Source organism: Equus quagga, chromosome 8 (genome assembly GCF_021613505.1).
Source record: "Equus quagga isolate Etosha38 chromosome 8, UCLA_HA_Equagga_1.0, whole genome shotgun sequence".
Classification (NCBI taxonomy): Eukaryota; Metazoa; Chordata; class Mammalia; order Perissodactyla; family Equidae; genus Equus; species Equus quagga.
In genome coordinates, this window is record NC_060274.1 from 69,342,396 (window position 1) to 69,362,050 (window position 19,655).

At 35.5% G+C, this 19,655-nt stretch overlaps 1 protein-coding gene across 4 annotated transcripts in view; it reads right to left on the reverse strand.

The window, feature by feature from the left end:
- Nucleotides 1–1,932: 1,932 nt before the first annotated feature.
- The window catches only part of THSD7A (thrombospondin type 1 domain containing 7A), a 402,469-nt gene continuing 384,746 nt past the window's right edge, over nucleotides 1,933–19,655 (reverse strand). For 3 of the 4 annotated variants that reach the window (XM_046670674.1, XM_046670673.1, XM_046670672.1), the window contains 5 exons: nucleotides 14,282–14,377; nucleotides 11,147–11,229; nucleotides 10,589–10,799; nucleotides 8,048–8,135; nucleotides 1,933–7,361 (listed from right to left, as the gene is read on the reverse strand). In XM_046670674.1, coding sequence (XP_046526630.1) covers nucleotides 7,277–7,361; nucleotides 8,048–8,135; nucleotides 10,589–10,799; nucleotides 11,147–11,229; nucleotides 14,282–14,377 — 563 coding nt within the window. In that variant the 3' untranslated portion in view covers nucleotides 1,933–7,276. Of the gene's footprint in view, nucleotides 7,362–8,047; nucleotides 8,136–10,588; nucleotides 10,800–11,146; nucleotides 11,230–14,281; nucleotides 14,378–19,655 lie in introns of those variants that run through there. The other variant, XM_046670675.1, reaches the window with a different exon arrangement.

Below are 19,655 nucleotides of genomic sequence, written 5' to 3' on the forward strand. Positions count from 1 at the left end.
TCCTGAAAAAATGACTCCCGTAAACTAAAAGTCTTCATATACTGCCTGTTTTAAGATCTGACTCAGGAGAAGAACAAAAACATAAAACTACAAAATTAACTCTATCTACAGCAGTTGTTTTACTCATTTGATAATGTAGACATAACCATTTGTCAGCGTCCCTGCTAGATACAGAATTATCATCTCACACTACAAAACATCCTTTTTATAAAGAGTAATATTTGCTAGGCCCACACTCTAGTTCCAGACGCCCAAAATCCTGTTCTGTGGTCACGGCTGTCGGAGGACAGGGCCAGGGGGACGGGCAGAGGTGTCGGTTCTCACATCTCATCTGGACCTAGGACAGATGACTCTCTGACAAGATTCCTCACAGGTTTGTTCATGGATTGCTCTCCTCTCAACGCCTCAATCTTAGAGGGGAAATCGAACTAGAAACTCATTTGCATTTGGTAATATTTTTATAAATAGTGAGACCTCAGATCATTTGGGAAGCCTGATTCTTGCAAGTTATTTGTAATAGAGGACCGAATCCCAATCGCCAATACATGTATGAAAAGATGAAAAGTTGCTTGACTGTGCTAGTGGTCAAGGAAAGGAAAACAATGAGAAAGATGGATGTTTTATTTCAGCCTGGACTGGGGCTTTTTCATAACTCAAATGGTGGCCAAAAGGCTATGGGATTTGCCTTAGGTGTTGCCAGGGTTTGGGGACAAAGGACGTTGTACTGTGTTTGCAAACAGTTAAAGGGGAAAAAAAAATGAAGCTGTTTTCTGATTGTGTCTACTCAATTCAGCCATTTCTCTCTCCCTCTCATCCTCCCCCAGCCTTATCATGTTTATAAGATTTTATGATCAAGGAGAAAAATATGGCAGGATGCATATCAGATGGGCTACCTTGGCAGGGAGATGCTATGAAGGGAGGTGGGGAGGGGAAGTCATCTGGAAAAAAAAAAAAGAAGACAAAAACTGCATCATCAGGAAGCCAAAGGGCAGTTGGCATTTCTGTTTGTATCTAATATCTTTGGAGAGTAACTGACACTGACGAGAAGCGTAAATTGAAGTGTGTGTTGACTTTTTCTTGGAATATGTTCAGAGTTAAATGCAAGGATTCACCAGGGACTCAGAAGAAGCAAATGTAGCATGTAGACCAGTCACACTGTGTTTGCAGGACAGAAACTGAAGCTGCAAAACAAATAATGAAGTTAGTAATTTGACCATGAATGTCCAGATATACCTAAAGAAATATCTGGGTGATACACTTTAGAAATCCTCATCTAGATTCAATTGTAATGAATACAGAAAATAAGGAGACTGCAAATCATCGTTATTTTAATCAAGAGTCTGAGGCTAGCTGCATAGTCTGAGTGGTTCATATACTAAGTGTTTAACAGGTTCTCTGCTTAGTTATATTTTAACAAACAGTTATTTCAGAAAATGTTGTAACTGCAAACCACTCTGGCAGTAATTTATCTAATTTGTGTATCCCTTTCTGAATTTGCAAATGCGTGAATCTTAATTTGAGGAATTAAGGAAATCAATTTGTTAATGAGTGGGTTCCTGCTTTGTTTTAAGGTTTAATCTTTTATTGGTAGACATAGGGAGAAGGGACAGAGAGAGGCCTGCTTTCTGACGGAGGGGGCAAGAAGAGCTGCACTCTATTCTAGAGGTTTGATCATCCTCTGCTGGTGCTCTTTTAATTGACTGGAAATCGAGGTCCTTTGCTAATGATGGTTAATCTGGTAGCCTCACTTTTCAAGCAAAGTTTTGCATCTCTCGAACCTTCTAAATTGGAGTAGTTAAAAAAGACCCAGGAACCGGCAATACAGTAGTAAAAGGATTTGGATATTCACTGATACTTTTTTAACTCACATTTGAGCAGCAAATGATGCAAATTAAAACACAGATACACACGAGTAGAATGAAAATGATTTGTGTTTATGTTTGTCAGCAACATAGTTATTTACAAATAATCCATATGAAAATGTAAAAAAGCATACTACATCTTCACATGCCATCTGTATTAACTGAATAAAGCTTAGTGACATTATTTGCAAATCTGTAGTTAATTGTACATAGACATTTGTGCGTTAAAAAAGAAATGTACATAATTTAAAATAAATTACATTACACAATTTACAAAGCAATATTAACAAAAATTTCTTAGACAGCTGCCCCCTTAATTAAACAAAATAAATATTCAGGTAATTAAATTAACCGAAAAACACATTTAGGGGATTATAATTTATAGAAAGATATATTGCAAATTTAATAAAGTTTTATTTTACAATGACAGATACTGATCTCTTCAAATTTCTGTGCTAGAAATAGGCAGGAAAAAGTACCAGAAAGGGAATCTTAATGTTTACTTTTTAAAAATAAACATGAATAGATTCCTGAAAAATAGTTGGGAAAAGTTCATTGACAGTTCAAAGTAGATGATCTAGAAACTACCTCTTTTAAAAACAAAGGGACATCTACAAAACACAACAATAAGACTGGTACCCAATTGTATTCTAAATAGACTAGAGATTTTTGATCCCTGAAAAAATGACTCCCACAAATAAAAGTCTCCATATACTGCCCATTTTAAGATCTGGCTCGGGAGAAGAAAAAAAAACATAAAACTACAAAATTAACTCTATCTATGTAGCAGTTGTTTTATTCATTTGATAATGTAGACATAACCATTTGTCAGCGTCCCTGCTAGATACAGAATTATCATCCTTTTTATAAAGAGTAATATTTGCTAGGCCCACACTCCAGTTTCAGATGTCCCAAATCCTGTTCTGCCGTCACGGCCTTCTGAGGACAGGACCGGGGGGACGGGTAGAGGTGTCAGTTCTCACATCTAATCTAGACCCAGGACAGGTGACTCTCTGACAAGATTCCTCACAGGTTTGTTCATGGATTGCTCTCTTCTCAACGTCCTTAATCTTAGAGGGGAAATGAAACTGGAAACTCATTTGCATTTGGTAATATTTTTATAAATAGTGAGACCTCAAATCCTTTGGGAAGCCTGATTCTTGCAAATCTATTCAGACCCCAAATCAGCCTAAGATGGGCTCTCCTTTCTGGAAGGATTGAAAGGTGCAGCGTCCCTCACGTAGGGAAGGATGTGAAGAGAGGTCAGATGGACATAAGCAGAGCCGGAGGGTCCAGCGTGGCAACTGACATTTTTACAGAAAAGGGTCTATTTTTCTTTTTTCTTTTGGCATGTGTTCCACAGCTTTCCTTTGTTTTTTACTCATCTCGTTGACCAGTCCATTCTGTTTAAATCAAAATGTTCGCATTCTAAGTGACACTTTGACTCCAATAGGAAGAAAATATAGATATTCACCTCTTTTTTTCTTATTAAAAATTTGAGCATGTTTAGTAGAAGGTGGTTCTGAGGGAAGTAGACAAGGTTAGTGGTGATAAGAGAGCAGAGTGTTGATAAGAGAGCAGAGTAGAGAGAGACCAGGCAGAGAGAATCATCATAAAAGGTCAAGAACAGGGAGTTAGAGGAGGCAAGAAAAAATTTGTGAGAGGTGTTACTTGCTTCCAGCAAGAAGTTTTAAAGAAATCATTTTATCTTGAAATGTCCAGGAACTTAAGAGAGTTCTGATTAAGCCACAAGGACCATGGCCACGTACCGTCCCTGAGGGTGGAGAGGCATACAAGAGAAGCCTGACAGCAGGGCCTAAGACATGGACGTTACATGAGGAAAAATACTAACCACAGTGAAAAACAAATCCAGAGTAAAGGGTAATGTGTTTCAGTGCTATCATCACTTGTTAAGCATTTTTTTCCTCCTTTTGAATGTCTTAGATATGTCTGTATACAAAAGCCATTCCTAAATTGTTTACAGTGCCTAGCAGAGTGTCTTACATGTGATAATTCAATAAATACTTGTCCTGTTATAAGTAACTTGTGCTTTGTTATAAGTAATTAAGAACATGCTTTTATGTACTCCTTTTCAAATTAGCTTAAGCTATACTGTAGTGTCCTCAAAAAGGCTTTGAAATAAGGATTATGGCCAATATCCTAGATCAGGTATCGATGAACAAGCAAGTCAACCTTTTCAAGACATCAGTTACGCCATTTCTATGTGGTTTATATGGAACGAGTCCAACAAAAGCGTATAATATTGTGTCTATATTTTTCTTTCTTCTTCTTTTTCTTTTAAACCAAACAGACCTTCACACTTATAGACCGGTAGTTCTAAATCTTTCTGGGCTCACAGACCATTTTGGTAAAGCAAAAGTGTCAATAGACAAGTTACTACTATATTCCACTCCTGAATTCTTAGAAGGAATAGGGAGAGAAGGGATTTTGATGAAATTCCAACAAAGTATTGAACTCATTATTGACTCATGACAGGAACAAAAATAAGGCCATTTCCACGTTATAAACATGAATACAGTAACCTTCATTTGTCCAAAAATTTGTAGATAGCTAGCTACATTCCCGTCCAGTCACCTTTCTAACAAGAGGCCATCCAGGATTTATTTATCCTAACAATGAACTTCCAATACGCTCCCGAGTGTTAGGGCACATTGAACCTAGTCTCCTCCACAGTGTCATAAAATGTAACCAATTTGTGAATAAAATCATCTTGTATGTTCACACCATTTTATAATTTTGATCAATTAATTCATTTAATTCTTAACATATGCATAGGATGATACTCATCTGCCTTCTGAATTAGTGACATTTTACAATGTTGTAAGTACAGCTTTAGTAGCAACAATATCTTATTCTATTCAATCATTTCAAAGTTATTACGTGTTGCAGACATTTCATAAGGCTGTTTGCTGAATTCTTCAGGTAACTGCAATAGATTCTTTCTCAAGGATTTTGGACAAATGGAGTTCATTTTATTCAAAGAGATCAACATGAGGATTATCTGAAAGACTCCTGAATACATATATTGACAATCAAAGTTTTAGAGTAACAATATTATTTTTGTCTTCCTCTTCAATAAGACAAATGATTTGGAATTAATTTGTTTTCATGCTTTTCCTTGTTTAAATCCTTGATTTAAGGTAAAATTCTCATCTTCCTGACCACCTGCTTCCTTTGAAATGATTGACATTGCCTAATACAGTGGACATTGAATAAGGAATTAGTGCTTACCACGTTTAATTCTTATTGAAATATGTAGAAATCTGTTCATTTTGGGGACAATGACATCCTAATCTGATGTCTTTTGTAATTTCTGCAAATACTCTAATGAACAGCAGGGGGAGTTCAAGTCCTAGTATGAAGGTAAAATACCTTCTAGTCCAAACCACTTTTATAGGAACACAGCTATAAGATAAAATAGCTTGTTATACTATTTTTAAAAGACCTGAAAACCTAATGTCCTGCCCTCTCCCCAAGGTTGTTGTAAATGTTGCCTGAAAAAGGTATTGCTTCTTAATGGCACCTTTTGAATTTTCTTTTCATATGAAAGAAGTCTGCCAAGTTAGATATTAATTCACTGTGCCATTCCCAGGGCTACGTCTGTGAAAAATATAGCTGCATCCAACACAGTGATAAGTTTAATGACTGCTTTTCACCTTTGAAATTAAACACTGATCACAGTCTGAGGGTGAATGAATGAAAACTAAAGATGACACAATGGAGGGTTAGCATTGAAAAAACTTCTAGACTAGTGGTCAGCAAACCACGACCTGTCAATGTGGCCTGCCGACTTTTTTTTATTGGAAAACAGCCATGCTCATTCTTTTATCCCTGTATATTGTCTATGGCTGTGTTCTCACAATGGTAGAATTGAGAACTTGCAACATAGACCTGGCTGAAAGTATTTACCGTTTGGCCCTTTTCCAAAAAAGTTTACTATTCTTGGGCTAGATATTTTATGAAGCCCTGGACAAAATACTTATTCTTCTCTTTTAAAAATTTTAGTTTTTGAATCATATGTTAAAAAGACCTCTTCAACTTTTACCAGTGAGAAAGACACAACTACGAATTTTGAAATACATTCATTCTGAAACTATGAAAACAAATTAGGGAGAAAGAAAAAGCAACACACAATTTTGATTTCTTTTAGCTACAAAAATCATCAAACATTATTTTCTCCATCTGCTCAAAATTAAAAAGACAACCAGCCCCTTTTTTTCTTTTCTTTTCTTTTTTTAACAAAGATAACAAATATAAAAATCTAGTCATAAACAGCCTTCAAAGTACAATTAAAAACCACCTAGAGAGATCCACCTTTTGGAGGGTTAATGAGTTCGGGACTTAAACACTTAAATTACCGCCATGTCGTCGATTTCACAATGGCTGCAGTGATGAGGAAGAGCGTATACAGCAGATGTAACAGCTAATTCCATCCTGTCGCCATCCAAACTGAACTTTACTCTCTTCAGGATACAAGAACTTATAAATGTCTCCATGACACTCTTAGCACAGGTGTCTTCATCCCATATGAAAAGAGGCAGTTTCTATGGCAATACTGGTTAAGTGCCTATCATGCTGCACTAATATAGTGCAAAAATGTGCCTTCCATATAGCAAAAAAGATGCAGGCAACCAGTTTGAAAATTAGGGAAAGTAGAAACATATTAACACAAGCAAATTAGTTTTTCAGACAATAACCACTAGAAAATACTGAACTTAAGGACTCTTCTAAGGTACTAGTACATGTCCAGCATTCATACTTTGGAGAGAGACAAGAATTAAGTCTTATAAAAGAGTCTTTGCCTCTGAAATGCAGGTCAATAAAAGCCACCATCAACCACCAAGATGCTGAATTTCTTCGAGGGGTTTTCTGCTCAGCTTAGAGCTTATCTTTCATTCACCATTAAAATTGCTTATTAACCAGTATCTAATCTGACATAATAATGTGTATCATTCAATTGAGTATACATGTTGTTATGCTTAACTATAGTATTGTAGAGATCTTGGTATGAACTCTTCATGCTAAAATGGTACTATAGGTTAACTGCAGACTGAGGCTTACATTGGGCGTCCTAACTGACCAACTCCACCACCATATTGTAGAGATGAAAGTGAATTGTCAGTTGGTAGATTTCAGAGAAGATCACATAAGACTCTCAGAATGCAGCATGTATTCAACTAAATCTGCTAGAATTCTCAGGGCTGATGGTTTCTATGTAAGTGGTACTTGTCTTGATATCTCCACTGGCACTGTGATTTTCACTCTTTTTATGATGCTCTTTTATAAAGTTACAATGCATTTTAATCCACACAGTTTGAATAGGTTTGTGGCCTCTGGACATCTACTGCAAAGTCAGAAAGCTGACAGTGGCTGTTGCTAGGATAAGTTATATTTTACATGTCTGCATCTCCATCATAGGCTAAGGTTAAAGGTTTCAGTCGGTTGTTTTGCCTTCTTTGCGGTTTCTTTGGCTTTTTGCTGTAAAAAAAATCATTAAAACTGAGAGAAAGAAAGTCAATCTTCAATTTTAAATTTTATTGTTTTAAATGAAAAAATATGAAACATACTCATAAACCTAAATTGCTTAACTGCCTACATTGCCTAAATTCAACCTTAAAATTTCATTTTCTGGTATCTTTGAATTTCTCAGTTTTACGCTCTGAATAAACTCAAAACAGAACCCATCAAATATTTTATTACCCTGTAAAGATGAATTATCGAAAAGAAATTCTTCTAGTCCTAACAACAGAAATAACAGTAGTATCATCATCTACATTTGGCTAGAAACCTTTATAAATAATACATGTTTAGAAAGATAGTTGAATAAGATTAGGTATTACCATAATATTTTCCTCCAGTAGTAATTCAATATAAAAATCTACAGTTCACCATAAGCATATTCTCTTGCATAACCCAGGAGAACGGACTTGAGAAGATGACCTGGAATAGCTCTGGCTCATCTTCAGAAATTAAATGGCTCAGATTTGGTAGTTTCTAAACTAAGACTAAAGCTAGGTTTATTTAGAACTTAAGATGAACAATAAATAAATGTGGAATACTTATTTGAGACATTTGTTTGCTGTTCCTATGCTATGGTCAATTGAAAGCATTTCCTCTGAAATAGATTATGTATCCCTTAAATTCTGAAACTTTAAAACACTCACCAAGCTAGATAAATCATGGAGATAATAAAGATGAGTAACACAAATGCCCCAGCTGCTACGCCGTAAACCCAGGTCTTTAGTCTCCCATCTAAGACGAATGGATATTAGTCATTAATTCACATTAGTCTGGTATATATATGACACTCTTTAACTACGACCAATGACCAGTCACATATGACTAAGTCCTTTCAACACTCAAAATGAATGATTACTTAGACACAATTAATGATTACTGAAAAGCTGCTATTATGAATTAGATGCTCCTTCATTAAACATAAATTATCAATGAAAATGGAGCTTAAAAGAAAGAAATAATGTTTTCAATTCCATTTGAGTCTAGATTTCAAGTTAATATGTTTAAATTTCTACTGCTTATCTGAATTTTACTTCAAATCCTATATATGTGTAATGCTATATAAACATTTTCTTCCAATTTTCATTCTATTTTGAGAATGGCAATTATAAGAACAGAAGAAAAATAATGCAATTCAAGAAAGTCCTACAACTTACAGGTGATGCAGACAGGTATTTGAACATAAACTTTGTCATTTCAATATTTTTTCCAGATGAGTTGAAAGTGAATATATTTGACATTTTTTGGAATTAATAATCTTTTATCCAGTTTACACTTATACGTGCTTTAAAATTGATTCGGCAATATCATTTGCAAAAATAACCAAGTTTGATTAACATATAAAAGGATCTCTAAATAACTTTTTCTACCTCTTCTATTATATGGCATCAGACAGAAAAGCGACTTTTCTAATTTGGCTTTTTGGTCTCATTCTCTTTGAACTTCTCAGTTTTATGTTCTGAATAAACTTCAAACAGAAGATACTACTAATGACTTTGGCTAACTTAACTTGATCCTGACATCAATATATACTTTCAGTTGCATACATACAATTAAACATATGATATTAGTGTTGAAGTTATAGATTGGGCAAATCAACCATATGGAGATTCTGCTTTATTCAATATTTGGAAGGCATCAAAAGCAAATTAGTACTGGGAAGTGTTTTTCCACCTAGAGCTGAATCAACTTAAGGATTCATTTGCTGGAAATAAACAGGCTAGTGTTCTAAATAGCCTTTCTTTTCACATCTAAAGATTTTTAAAATTGTGTCTGGGTTTAAAATCAAGACAGCTGTTCCACTGTTGGGTTTATCTGCCTTGAGGGTTCTTCAACAAATATCTAAAAGTCTAAAGGTACTTTTTTAGAACATGTGCCTTTTTAATACATTAAAATGTTCACTTTAGGAAAACTATATATTAAATTTAAAATGACAATAATAATATTCTCTTTTTAAAAACCAATTTTGATTGAGGAGATCTGCTTGGATTCTTGGTCAAGGTCAAGATTGCTAATGGCCGTTTGCTGGTCCACTGTCTTGCACACTGAGAGAAGAAGAGTTTTCCATGCTTACACAGACAAGTCAGCCTTGCAAAATAAATTTTATTTTTAGCTGAAAACCTAATCAAGGAAGGGATAATGTGGTTAAACATGAGTCACCCAAATATTGAAAATAGTTTTAAAAACCCCAATAGTGATTCTCCAATAAGGGAAAGTGTTTTGACTTAATGCATTAAAAATAGAGATGTGCTAGCTATGCAAATTCCTTCCTTCATTTCTCATGTCTTTAATGGAGCTATAAAGTAGTTTATGCCTGGCTTTGCTTGGAGATTTCCTTTGGTCACAAACTAGTAATCTCTCTAGGATGTGAGAAAAAGTGGCATGGTCTTAGTTACCATATAGCACACATAGCACATTTTTAAGGACCAGCTTAGTTCTATGGGTAAGTGTGTGGTTGAATCAAATGGAGCTAGAAAGTGTACAGAGTAGGGATAGTATTTCGTGAGGCCCTCAAACTTTTGCCTGTATTGGGTTCAAGTCCATTACTAGACACATTAAGAGCTGTCCATTTAATACGACAAGGTCTGATCAGTCTCCAAGTTTAGATTGTCCCATTTAGACAGGGAAGCTCCATCCCTGCCCCTGTGTGTCTGGTGCTAGTATAGACTGAGCACTTGAGTGTGTCAGCTCCAAGGGCTGAAAGAAATTGGTCTGGCTATCCTGTGTCCCCCAGACAGCACTGAATTCCTGATGTTCCTATTTAAGGTTCAAATTATTACTGCTCTGTGGTCAAAGGAAAAATTCTTGTACGTCTTTATAGTTTTACTTGTTCCAGTTACGAATGACTGAATGAATATGCTTTTTTCTTAATATTTTCATTGTGAGATTTCTTTGTTCAATGTGAAATAATTATATTTGTAAGCTTAGGACTGAAATTGAAATAAGTAATATCAATCCCAAAATTTTTCTCAGAAGGAAGTAATTTCATTTCTCTGAACTTTGAGCAGGAGTGCTTTCTTCATAATAGTAGTAAAAAAAAAAAGGAACATATGGCAGTATCAAAATAAATGAGTAGAGATGAAATAATAAGTAGCTCATATGAAAATGCTTGTTCATTTTTTAATCCTTTGGTGTTGGTTAAATGTATAACTAAAGAATTCTACATCAGCGCTGTCTAGTCACTTCACCTGGCCCAAAAGGCTGTAGAAACCAGGTTCTCCCCCGTCCTGTTGGGCTACTGGAGGGTTGGGTTGGATGTACTGCCCGACTGGTTTTCACATCTCCTCTTTTGTCCTCCATGGTGGGTATCACCACCACAGGAATAAGTGTGCATTGCTCAAGTGTACCATTAGAAGACATGACTTCGGTGTACCCTTCTTCACAACTGCATGTCCTCGTCTGCAAGAGAACAAGAAGATTTCTACTGTACATGCAAAGTGATCTTTGAAAGCATAACAGATCTGACTTGAAGAGAAGGCTTTAAAGGAGTATTGTTTTGAGAATTTACTACAGGTAATTTCTGTTTTAACCACAGAAAAAAGAACACACTGTCTGTACTGCATACAACTTATTCTAACATTAGAAGCAAGTGCATTCAGAATTGTTTATATTGGTAAAAGGAGAGGTCCAAAAATAGAATTTTTATGCCTCAAGACATGCTTTCTTTTGGGAAATGGATTGCATAAGAGGCAGTGGGGTGACAAATGATGAAGCTAGCTTGTCTACCCTAATGAATTCACACATACCTCGCTACAGTACGAGTGGGGTTGACTACACGGTGGGTTACAAGACCTGTCAGCATCAGGCTGGCGCACCACCAAGCAGCCCCCTGCAGAACAAAAAATCATATTTTGACAAGTAGCATCTCTTGCAATGATAAAAATACACTGCTGTTATAAATTTCTCTTTGAATCCTGAACCACTTTGGGAATCCCACAGACTTTTCTGAGGGCGGTTGACTGTGAAATATTTGGTTGACCTTGACTACTTTATTTAGGAACTTGAGGCCTTTCTTATTCATAGGAGACAGCACAGTGCCTGACGCTTAGCAGGTGGTCAATAAGCATTTGCTGAACGGATAATTTTATAGTTGCTACTCTGAAAATAATAATTGCACACAAGCTGTTTCTGTCATAGTTTCTGAGGCCAAAACCAGCATTAAAAGGCAGAATTAATTTCCCTTCAAAGTTAAAATTCTTTCTTGGCTATTCATGAAATAGTTTTCATGTTTCTTGAGGTGTTTCTTAATTTATTTGACTACTAAATAAATGTATTTTTTTCATAATGCATATTTCTTTTTAAGAAAATCTCTATTCTTGATAACAGAGGATTTTTGGGGTAAAGGAAAGAAGACAAATGTGGCTGCTAAGTGATGTGCTTGCACTATTGTTTCAACTTGACTTTGCCTCTCTCCTTCTGCTTCCTTCTTTTTGAAGCTAGTACCAAGTGTGCCGAAGTTGTTAGAGGTGAGGTTTTAAGAAGAGACTAGATGTCATAAAGAAGCAATACTGGTGATGTGGAAGGAACTCATAGTTTCAAACCATACTTGTTCAGTTTAACAGAATTTTAGCAAAATTTTCCCTTTATTTATGGGATCGATAATCCTCTGGAATTTAGTCAAAGGTGGCTATTGTTAATTCTTTGCCTTATCTCCCAATATTATAAACAAAATATTCAGAGAAAAATTGTAATGGAAAAGTAGTTAGTCATTGTAAGACAATTGCAATTAAATGACCATATTGAAGTTATGATGATCAAACACATGAAGAAAAAGGAAAACAACATCTTGAGATTCTTACAGGGACAACTATTCATAAAATTAAAACAATTAGTCAAGGTAGGTAATATACTTTACATGCCTGTCTATTTCTCATAAAGAATGTCATTGCTCCTAAAAGATGGAAGAAGAGTGCACAGAGAGTTTATCGCAAATCATTTACACATTGGTTTTTTAGTGTCAAACAGTATTAGAAAGAAAGAAATACGTTGGATACTCTACTGTATTGGAAAGAAATTGAAAATATGATTTCCAAGGTAAATCTTTTAAAATTTGACTTATCTTTGCATTGGAGAATAGCCCCAATTTCAGTGGGAAAATGGCTTTTAACATGTAGAGAAAAACCAGATAAGTATTATTTGCATCCATATTTGGAAAAAACCCGGAAAATTAATAGGACCCTCTGGGGAAGCTGTAAAATGCCTTCTGAATAGTTTAATGAAGAGTGTAGACATTCATCTTCAACATCTGAGAGGAGTGGACCAGCTCTATAATGCCTTTGAGTTTGGAAAGCCTGTGCTTCTCTTCTCAGAGCGCTTCTCCCCTACACTTCTTGGACTGCTGTGGTTGGAACTGCTTTTTCTCCCAGAAAATACTACTAGGAGAGAGCAAAGGTTTCCTGGCAGGTATCTTTTCTGTGTTATACATGTGTCCACTGGGAGTTGCTATTACCAAGGGTTTCTTAATACAGATTTCTCATGTATAAAATCCTATCTTCTCAAGACTACAATTTGACATCCTGCTCCAGCTTTCACAGGGAGGAAATAAGTAATTAGGTTTCAATAATCCAGGTAATTTAAAATTCAATACAAAAATTGATGCTTTCCAAAAAAATTGATCCCTACTCCTATTATCTCACTGTATGTATTACAGCTAAATTTATAAACGGACATTACTCAGAGGCACCCAAATGCACATTACTTTTTTTCCCTGTCAGAAGGTCAACACAATGGCTGCAAGTCAGCAGCTTGCCCTGAACAGTTCACTGTGTACTCACGCTGCTGCTGTGCTATCAATCAAGAGATTCCTACGGATTCAAGCTATAAAAATAAACTGTTTAAGGAGACACATTAGATCTTTGGGTCCATATGCTTGAGGTGGAGGTTCTGGATCTTTCTTTCCAGGAAATCTGCAGGATGGTTTACTACCTATCTGGAGCCAAGTTTCTTCCCTCTTCAAAGGGTCCTTGGCATTCCTTGCATTTACTGAGCTCAGATGGGGACACATTAGTAATTGCAGATTAGAGTAGTTGTTTAGGCTATATTTGGGTAAAAGGACATGCAAAGTTTTTCATTTGTATTTCTTCTTTGGCTGTATAATAATTTTTGAGTGGGGACAGAGTGCATGAGCTGCTCAGATGCTCTGGGTTTGGGATTTACCAATAGGTCTTCCCTACTAATTAATAAAAACAATAAACCACAGATTTCTGAATTCAAGCAAGATATTTGGATTTGTATAATCATATTCCTTTGGTAATATTTTTTATCTGCATGTGTATCGCCTTTAAGGCACAGAAACAGATATAGTCAATAAAACATTGATTTTTTTAGCACATAGTGAGTTATTAATAAATAAAATTTCTAAGAAAAACAATCTGAGAGGGGCTGGCCCCGTGGCCGAGTGGTTAAGTTCGCCCGCTCCGCTGCAGGCAGCCCAGTGTTTGTCAGTTCGAATCCTGGGCGTGGACATGGCACTGCTCATCAAACCACGCTGAGGCAGCGTCCCACATGCCACAACTAAGAAGGACCCACAACTAAGAATATGCAACTATGTACCTGGGGGCTTTGGGGAGAAAAAGGAAAAAAATAAAATCTTTAAAAAAAAAATCTGAGAATTATAACTTATAACAATCATTTATTAAAGCTAGAAAGCATTTTAATTTAATAAATTCTAGCAGCATGGTCTAAAATGCTAGAACTTAATTGAAACATTATAATTTAAAATAATTTGTCATTGGTCACCAGACAGACAACTTAGGTGTCCTGAATCCCAACCATGTGTTGAATAGTGAAAGAATATCTTTATTTCCTTAATTATTTTCTTTAGCGAATTACATGTGTATTATAAGAAGACTTTCAAAGAACAAAGAGAAATGACGGTTTACCTGTTACATTTACACCATCTGACCTTTGACACCAGACTGTTCGGGAAGAGCCCTTCCAAGCACTAGCCATCCATTTATACTCATAACACTGTCCATCTGCAGGGACACAATAAACATTAACAGACGCATTCTGCTCTCCAGAAGGACACTCATGGAGATAGTGTATTAATAAAATAATTACAAACAATTGAAAATTGATAAGAAATCCATCTCAAATGATTCAATTGCTAATTTATTGTCTTGAAGTTGCCCTATAAATGTTACATAATTCCAGATATATACCTAAATCCCAACTAATTTACCATGTCTGCTGTCATACTATCTGATGTGAACCTGGATTTCTAATTTAATTTATGTTTTATTTAACATATTATGAAATATCAAACATTCAGACAAGGGTAGAAAAGAACTTAAAAAATATTCAATTACCCGTCGTGCAATTATAACAAATATTACCATTTAGGCACATTTGCTTTAGATTTCTTTTGCTTATTGATGAGCAAAAAATAACAGATAAACTTGATGTCCTGTTATATTCCTTCCCGATCTGATCTCCCTCTCTGTCTGTCTAGCAATACCCAAATCTAAAGTAGATATATGCCTTTCTGTGCCACGGTTTTTATTCTTATATTGTGGTCTGGTGGTTAAGAGTCAGCGCTCTCACCGTGGTGGCTTGGGTTCCTTTCCCAGCCAGGGACCCAGCACACCTGTCTGTCAGTTGTCATACTGTGGCAGCTGTGTGTTGCTGTGATACTGAAAGCTATGCCACCAGTATTTCAAATACCAGCAGAGTCACCCCTGGTAGACTGGTTTTCAGCAGAATCTTCCAGACTTAGATGGACTGGGAAGAAGGACCTGGCCACCTACTACTGAAAAAATTGTGCATGAAAACCCCATGAATAACAGTGGAGCGTTGTCTGATGTAGCACCGGAAGACGAGATGGCGCAAAAAGATGGCAAAGGGTTCCACTCTACTCTACACAGGGTCGCTAGGAGTTGGAATCAACTCAACAGCACTAACAATTATCTATCCATCTATATCTATCTCTCTATCCATAAATGAAATATAGCAGTATTAAAATTTTAAAAAGTATCATCATCTATGTATCATTCTGAAACTTAACAGTCAGTGTTACAGATGAAATACTTCTATGTGATTTTTTAACATAGACGTAGTCCATCTATTTTAACTGCTATATAGAATTCCATTCCACCAAATACCACAACGTATTCAGCTGATTTCCCCTCTGGGTGGCCTTTTAGGTTGTTTTCAATTTTTGCTATGACCGCAGTGCCTCAGTGGTCAACCTTGTGCAATTCTCCTCGTGCTCTTTAAGGTAAATATCGAGAAGGGAAATTTCGGGGTATCACTAGGGATAGCTGAAACTTTACTAAATATAGCTCATTTATTTTTTACTCCAAAAGGTGACAATTCACCTACCCACTAGCAGCAAATAGGGGTTATCATTGCTCTAAACCCTAAGGAAGATTTATAATTGCCGGATTTTAAATTATTGGTCAGTCTTGTGGGTGTGGAAAGTTATCATGTTATTTTATATTGCAGTTCTTTGCTTATTAAAGCTATTAAACAGTAACAAAAATGTTTGGGGGCATTTAGATGTCCTCTTAAGAGAATTGCTTATTTATATTTTTTGGATATTTTTTCCTACTGAAATCCATGCCTTTTCTCACTGAATTGTGGGAATTCTTTTTTGTATGTGTGTGTGAGGAAGTTTGGCCCTTAGTTAATATGTGTGCCAGTCTTCCTCTATTTTATGTGGGATGCCACCACATTGTGGTTTGATGAGCAGTGCTACGTCTGTGCCCGGGGTCCAAACCTGTGAACCCGGGGTCACTGAAGCAGAGCACGCAAACTTAACCACCATGCCACCAAGCCAGCCCCAAATTGTGGGAATTCTTTATTCTAGAATAGCAATTCTCAAAGTATGGTCCAGAGATCCTGGGAGACTTTGCCATTCTCTCAGCATGCGTGTGTGTGAGGATTTCTCCCTTTCAACTACACATCTGTGTGAGTAGGGCTGGATTTTCTTCATATGCGTAAACTAAAATAAAATTGCAGTTGATTGAATGCAGAAGCAGCTAAGAGAATTCAGCTGTCTTCCCTTAAGCCAGTATTATAGAGATTTGCAAAAACATAAAACAAGACCCCACTTGTTATTAAAGTTATTTTCTTTACGTTTTGGAAAATAGCTCTTTTTTCAGCATGTATGTTATTTACGGTAACATACACCTGGTTTATGGTTATTTTAAATAATAAATATTTTAAAATTTATCGGTTTTAATTTTAATTAATGATAAATTTTGAAATATATTTTTCACAAAAGAAAATCAGTTTGGGGTTCTCAATTTTAAGAGTATAAAATGGTCTTGGACCAAAAACTTTTAGAATTATTGTTCCAGATACTAATCCTTTGAAATTAGTTGACTTCACAAATATCTTTTCTAAGTCTGTGTCCTGTCCAGTAACCTTGTTTATGATCTATTTTACTCTGCAGAAGATTTAAATTTAATATAAAAGAATTTTTAATCTTTCCCGTTTTTGTTTGTGGTTTAGGTGTCGTATTTAGTAAATCCGTCTCTATCTTGAGTTCATACGATACTCTCCCATATTTTCTTTAAATGTTTTACAGTTTTCCTCTTCACTTTTAGGTCTATAATTTATCTAGAATACAGTTTTGTATATGGTGTGAGCTAAAGATATTTTAAAAAACTTTATATGGATAACAAATTGTCACAACTTTATTTATCCACTCACTCTCCCCCTGACTTTCACCTCTGCCACTTATCTATATATGAGAATTTGTTCCTGAAATTCTTTATTCTGTTTCATTAGTCTAATTGCTTTATTGTTGAACAGTCACTCTTTTTTTTTTTTCTTTTTTTTGAGGAAGGTTAGCCCTGAACTAACATCTGCTGCCAATCCTTCTCTTTTTGCTGAGGAAGACTGGCCCTGAGCTAACATCCGTGCCCATCTTCCTCCACTTTACATGTGGGACGCCTGCCACAGCATGGCTTGCTGAGCAGTGCCATGTCCGCACCCAGGATCTGAACCAGTGAACCCTGGGCCACCAAAGCAGAACCTGCGAACTTAACCTCTGTGCCACTGGGCCGGCCCCACACTCTTTTTTGTTTTGTTTTTTTTGAGGAATATTAGCCTTGAACCAACATCCGTGCCCATCTTCCTCTACTTTATATGTGGGACGCCTGCCACTGCATGGCTTGATAAGCAGTGTGTAGGTCCGTGCCCGGGATCCTAACCAGTGAACCCTGGGCCACCGAAGCAGAACACGTGAACTTAAGTGCTATGCCACAGGACCTGCCCTGACCAGTCACTCTTTTTAAACTATTAATGCTTTAGAGCATATCTTGATACAAAGTCATGCAAGTCCCTTGACCTCCTCTCCTACTTTTTCTTCGTAAAATAATTCTGGGCTCTTCTTGGTCTTCGATCCCTTCATATTAATTTTAGGATCAGCTTCTCAGATTACATTAACAGTCTGTTCAGATTGCATGGAATTTATAGATAAACTGGTGTAAAATTAAGACCTGAGGTTTTTATCCATGAACATGTCTATTTCACTGTTTTATGTTTTTTTAAAGTTTTCTTTATGTCCTCCAATAAGATTTCATATTTTTCCATACTATCTTACATTGTTTTTGTTCGATATATTTCTACTTACAGTTTTATTTTGATTGTTAATGCATTTTTTCTAATTAAATTTTGTAATTGAGTCTTACTGGTCAAAGAAAGATTAATCATTTTGTACATTGGTTTTAACTTGTATGATTCTGACTCTCTTTTTACTTCCAAATATTTGTCCATAAATTCTCTTGAATTTTGTAATGTGAAAATCATATAATATGTGAGTGATGATTTATTTTTTCCTTTTCAGCTATTAAACTTCTGATTATGCTTTGGCTAGAACCTCCTTTACTAGGGTGGAAAGAGTGGCAATAGTGGGCATTCTTGTTTTGTTATTGATTGCAAGGGAATGCCCCTAATGTTTCCTCTTATATCATGACGTATTCTGTCAGTTTTGGTAGATATCATTTCTTAGGTACTGGATTTCTTTCTAGTTTAAATTTAGTTTGCAAGTTTTTATTGTGAATTAATGTTGAATTCTATAAACACCTTTTCAATGCATAATAAACAATCATATGCATTTTTCTGTTAATATAATGCATTACATTAATAGATTTTTCTAATATTTAGGCATCTTTGTACTTCTAGAACTAATCATAATTAGTCATGATATTATTGATTTGGTTACCCAATATTTTATCTTTTATGATTTTGACATCTCTTTTCATTGGTGACTTTATTTTTATTGACTAATTTTACCGTCAAGTTATACTATCATAGGAGTTGGGGAGATTATCCTCATTTTTTTCTCACTCTATTTTATTTCTTAAGATTTCACATAAAAGGGAGTAGTCTGTTTCTTTAAATTTTAGTAAACTCATGTTTAAAGCCATTTAGGATTTAGTTTGTGTGCATGTGTGTGTAAATATTTAATAGAGTTTTAATAGTTATATAATCCATGGTTTAGATTCTCTATTACTCTTGATAAATTATAATAACATTCTAAATTGTCTTCAAGTTTTTACATTTATTAGCAAAATTTGTTCACAGAATTACAGTTTTCTAAACTTTATTTTATTTGTAGTAGTACTGATTTTGCTCTTTTCTTCTTCAGTGATTTTGCCATGAAGTGGTCTATTTTGTCAGTTTGGTCAAAAAACAAGCTATTGGTCTTGTTGATTATCTTGTTTCTTTGTTTTTTACCTCATTGGATTTATATTCATTTGTATTAGGTATATTCTATTTCCTTTATCTCTTTTTAAAAAACAATTTCTTGAGTTGAAAGCTTAGCTCACTTTAGACTTTTCTTCCTCCTACGTGAGCATTTAAGGCTTTACGTTGTCTTCTAAGTACTTCTGAGCTGCATCCCACATACCATTTGATACATAATGCTCCAGAAGTGTGGGTTTCAGTCTTTACTTCTGTGTGTGCATGGGGGCTTTCTTTTGCAATTTTTGTGTTCTGATTTTATTTCATTGTCATTTTTGAGTGGACAAATGTCTTTTTCCTTGGGAATTACTTCATGTATTGTAACCCCTGACCTTTCTCTACTTATTTACCTACACAGTCCCAGGACATATGGAATGTTTTATCTGGTTGGTAAGTTTGGGAAGATTCAAGTGAGAAGGTGGATAATTCCATCCAGTTCTCGGATTAAGTCATCTCGCTCATTTGGCTTTCATTCTAAGTATTCTTCTCCAACATTCTAAGTTTTCTTCTCCAACTTTTCAGTAATAAAGGTGATATTTTGGCTCTTCATTGCTATTATAT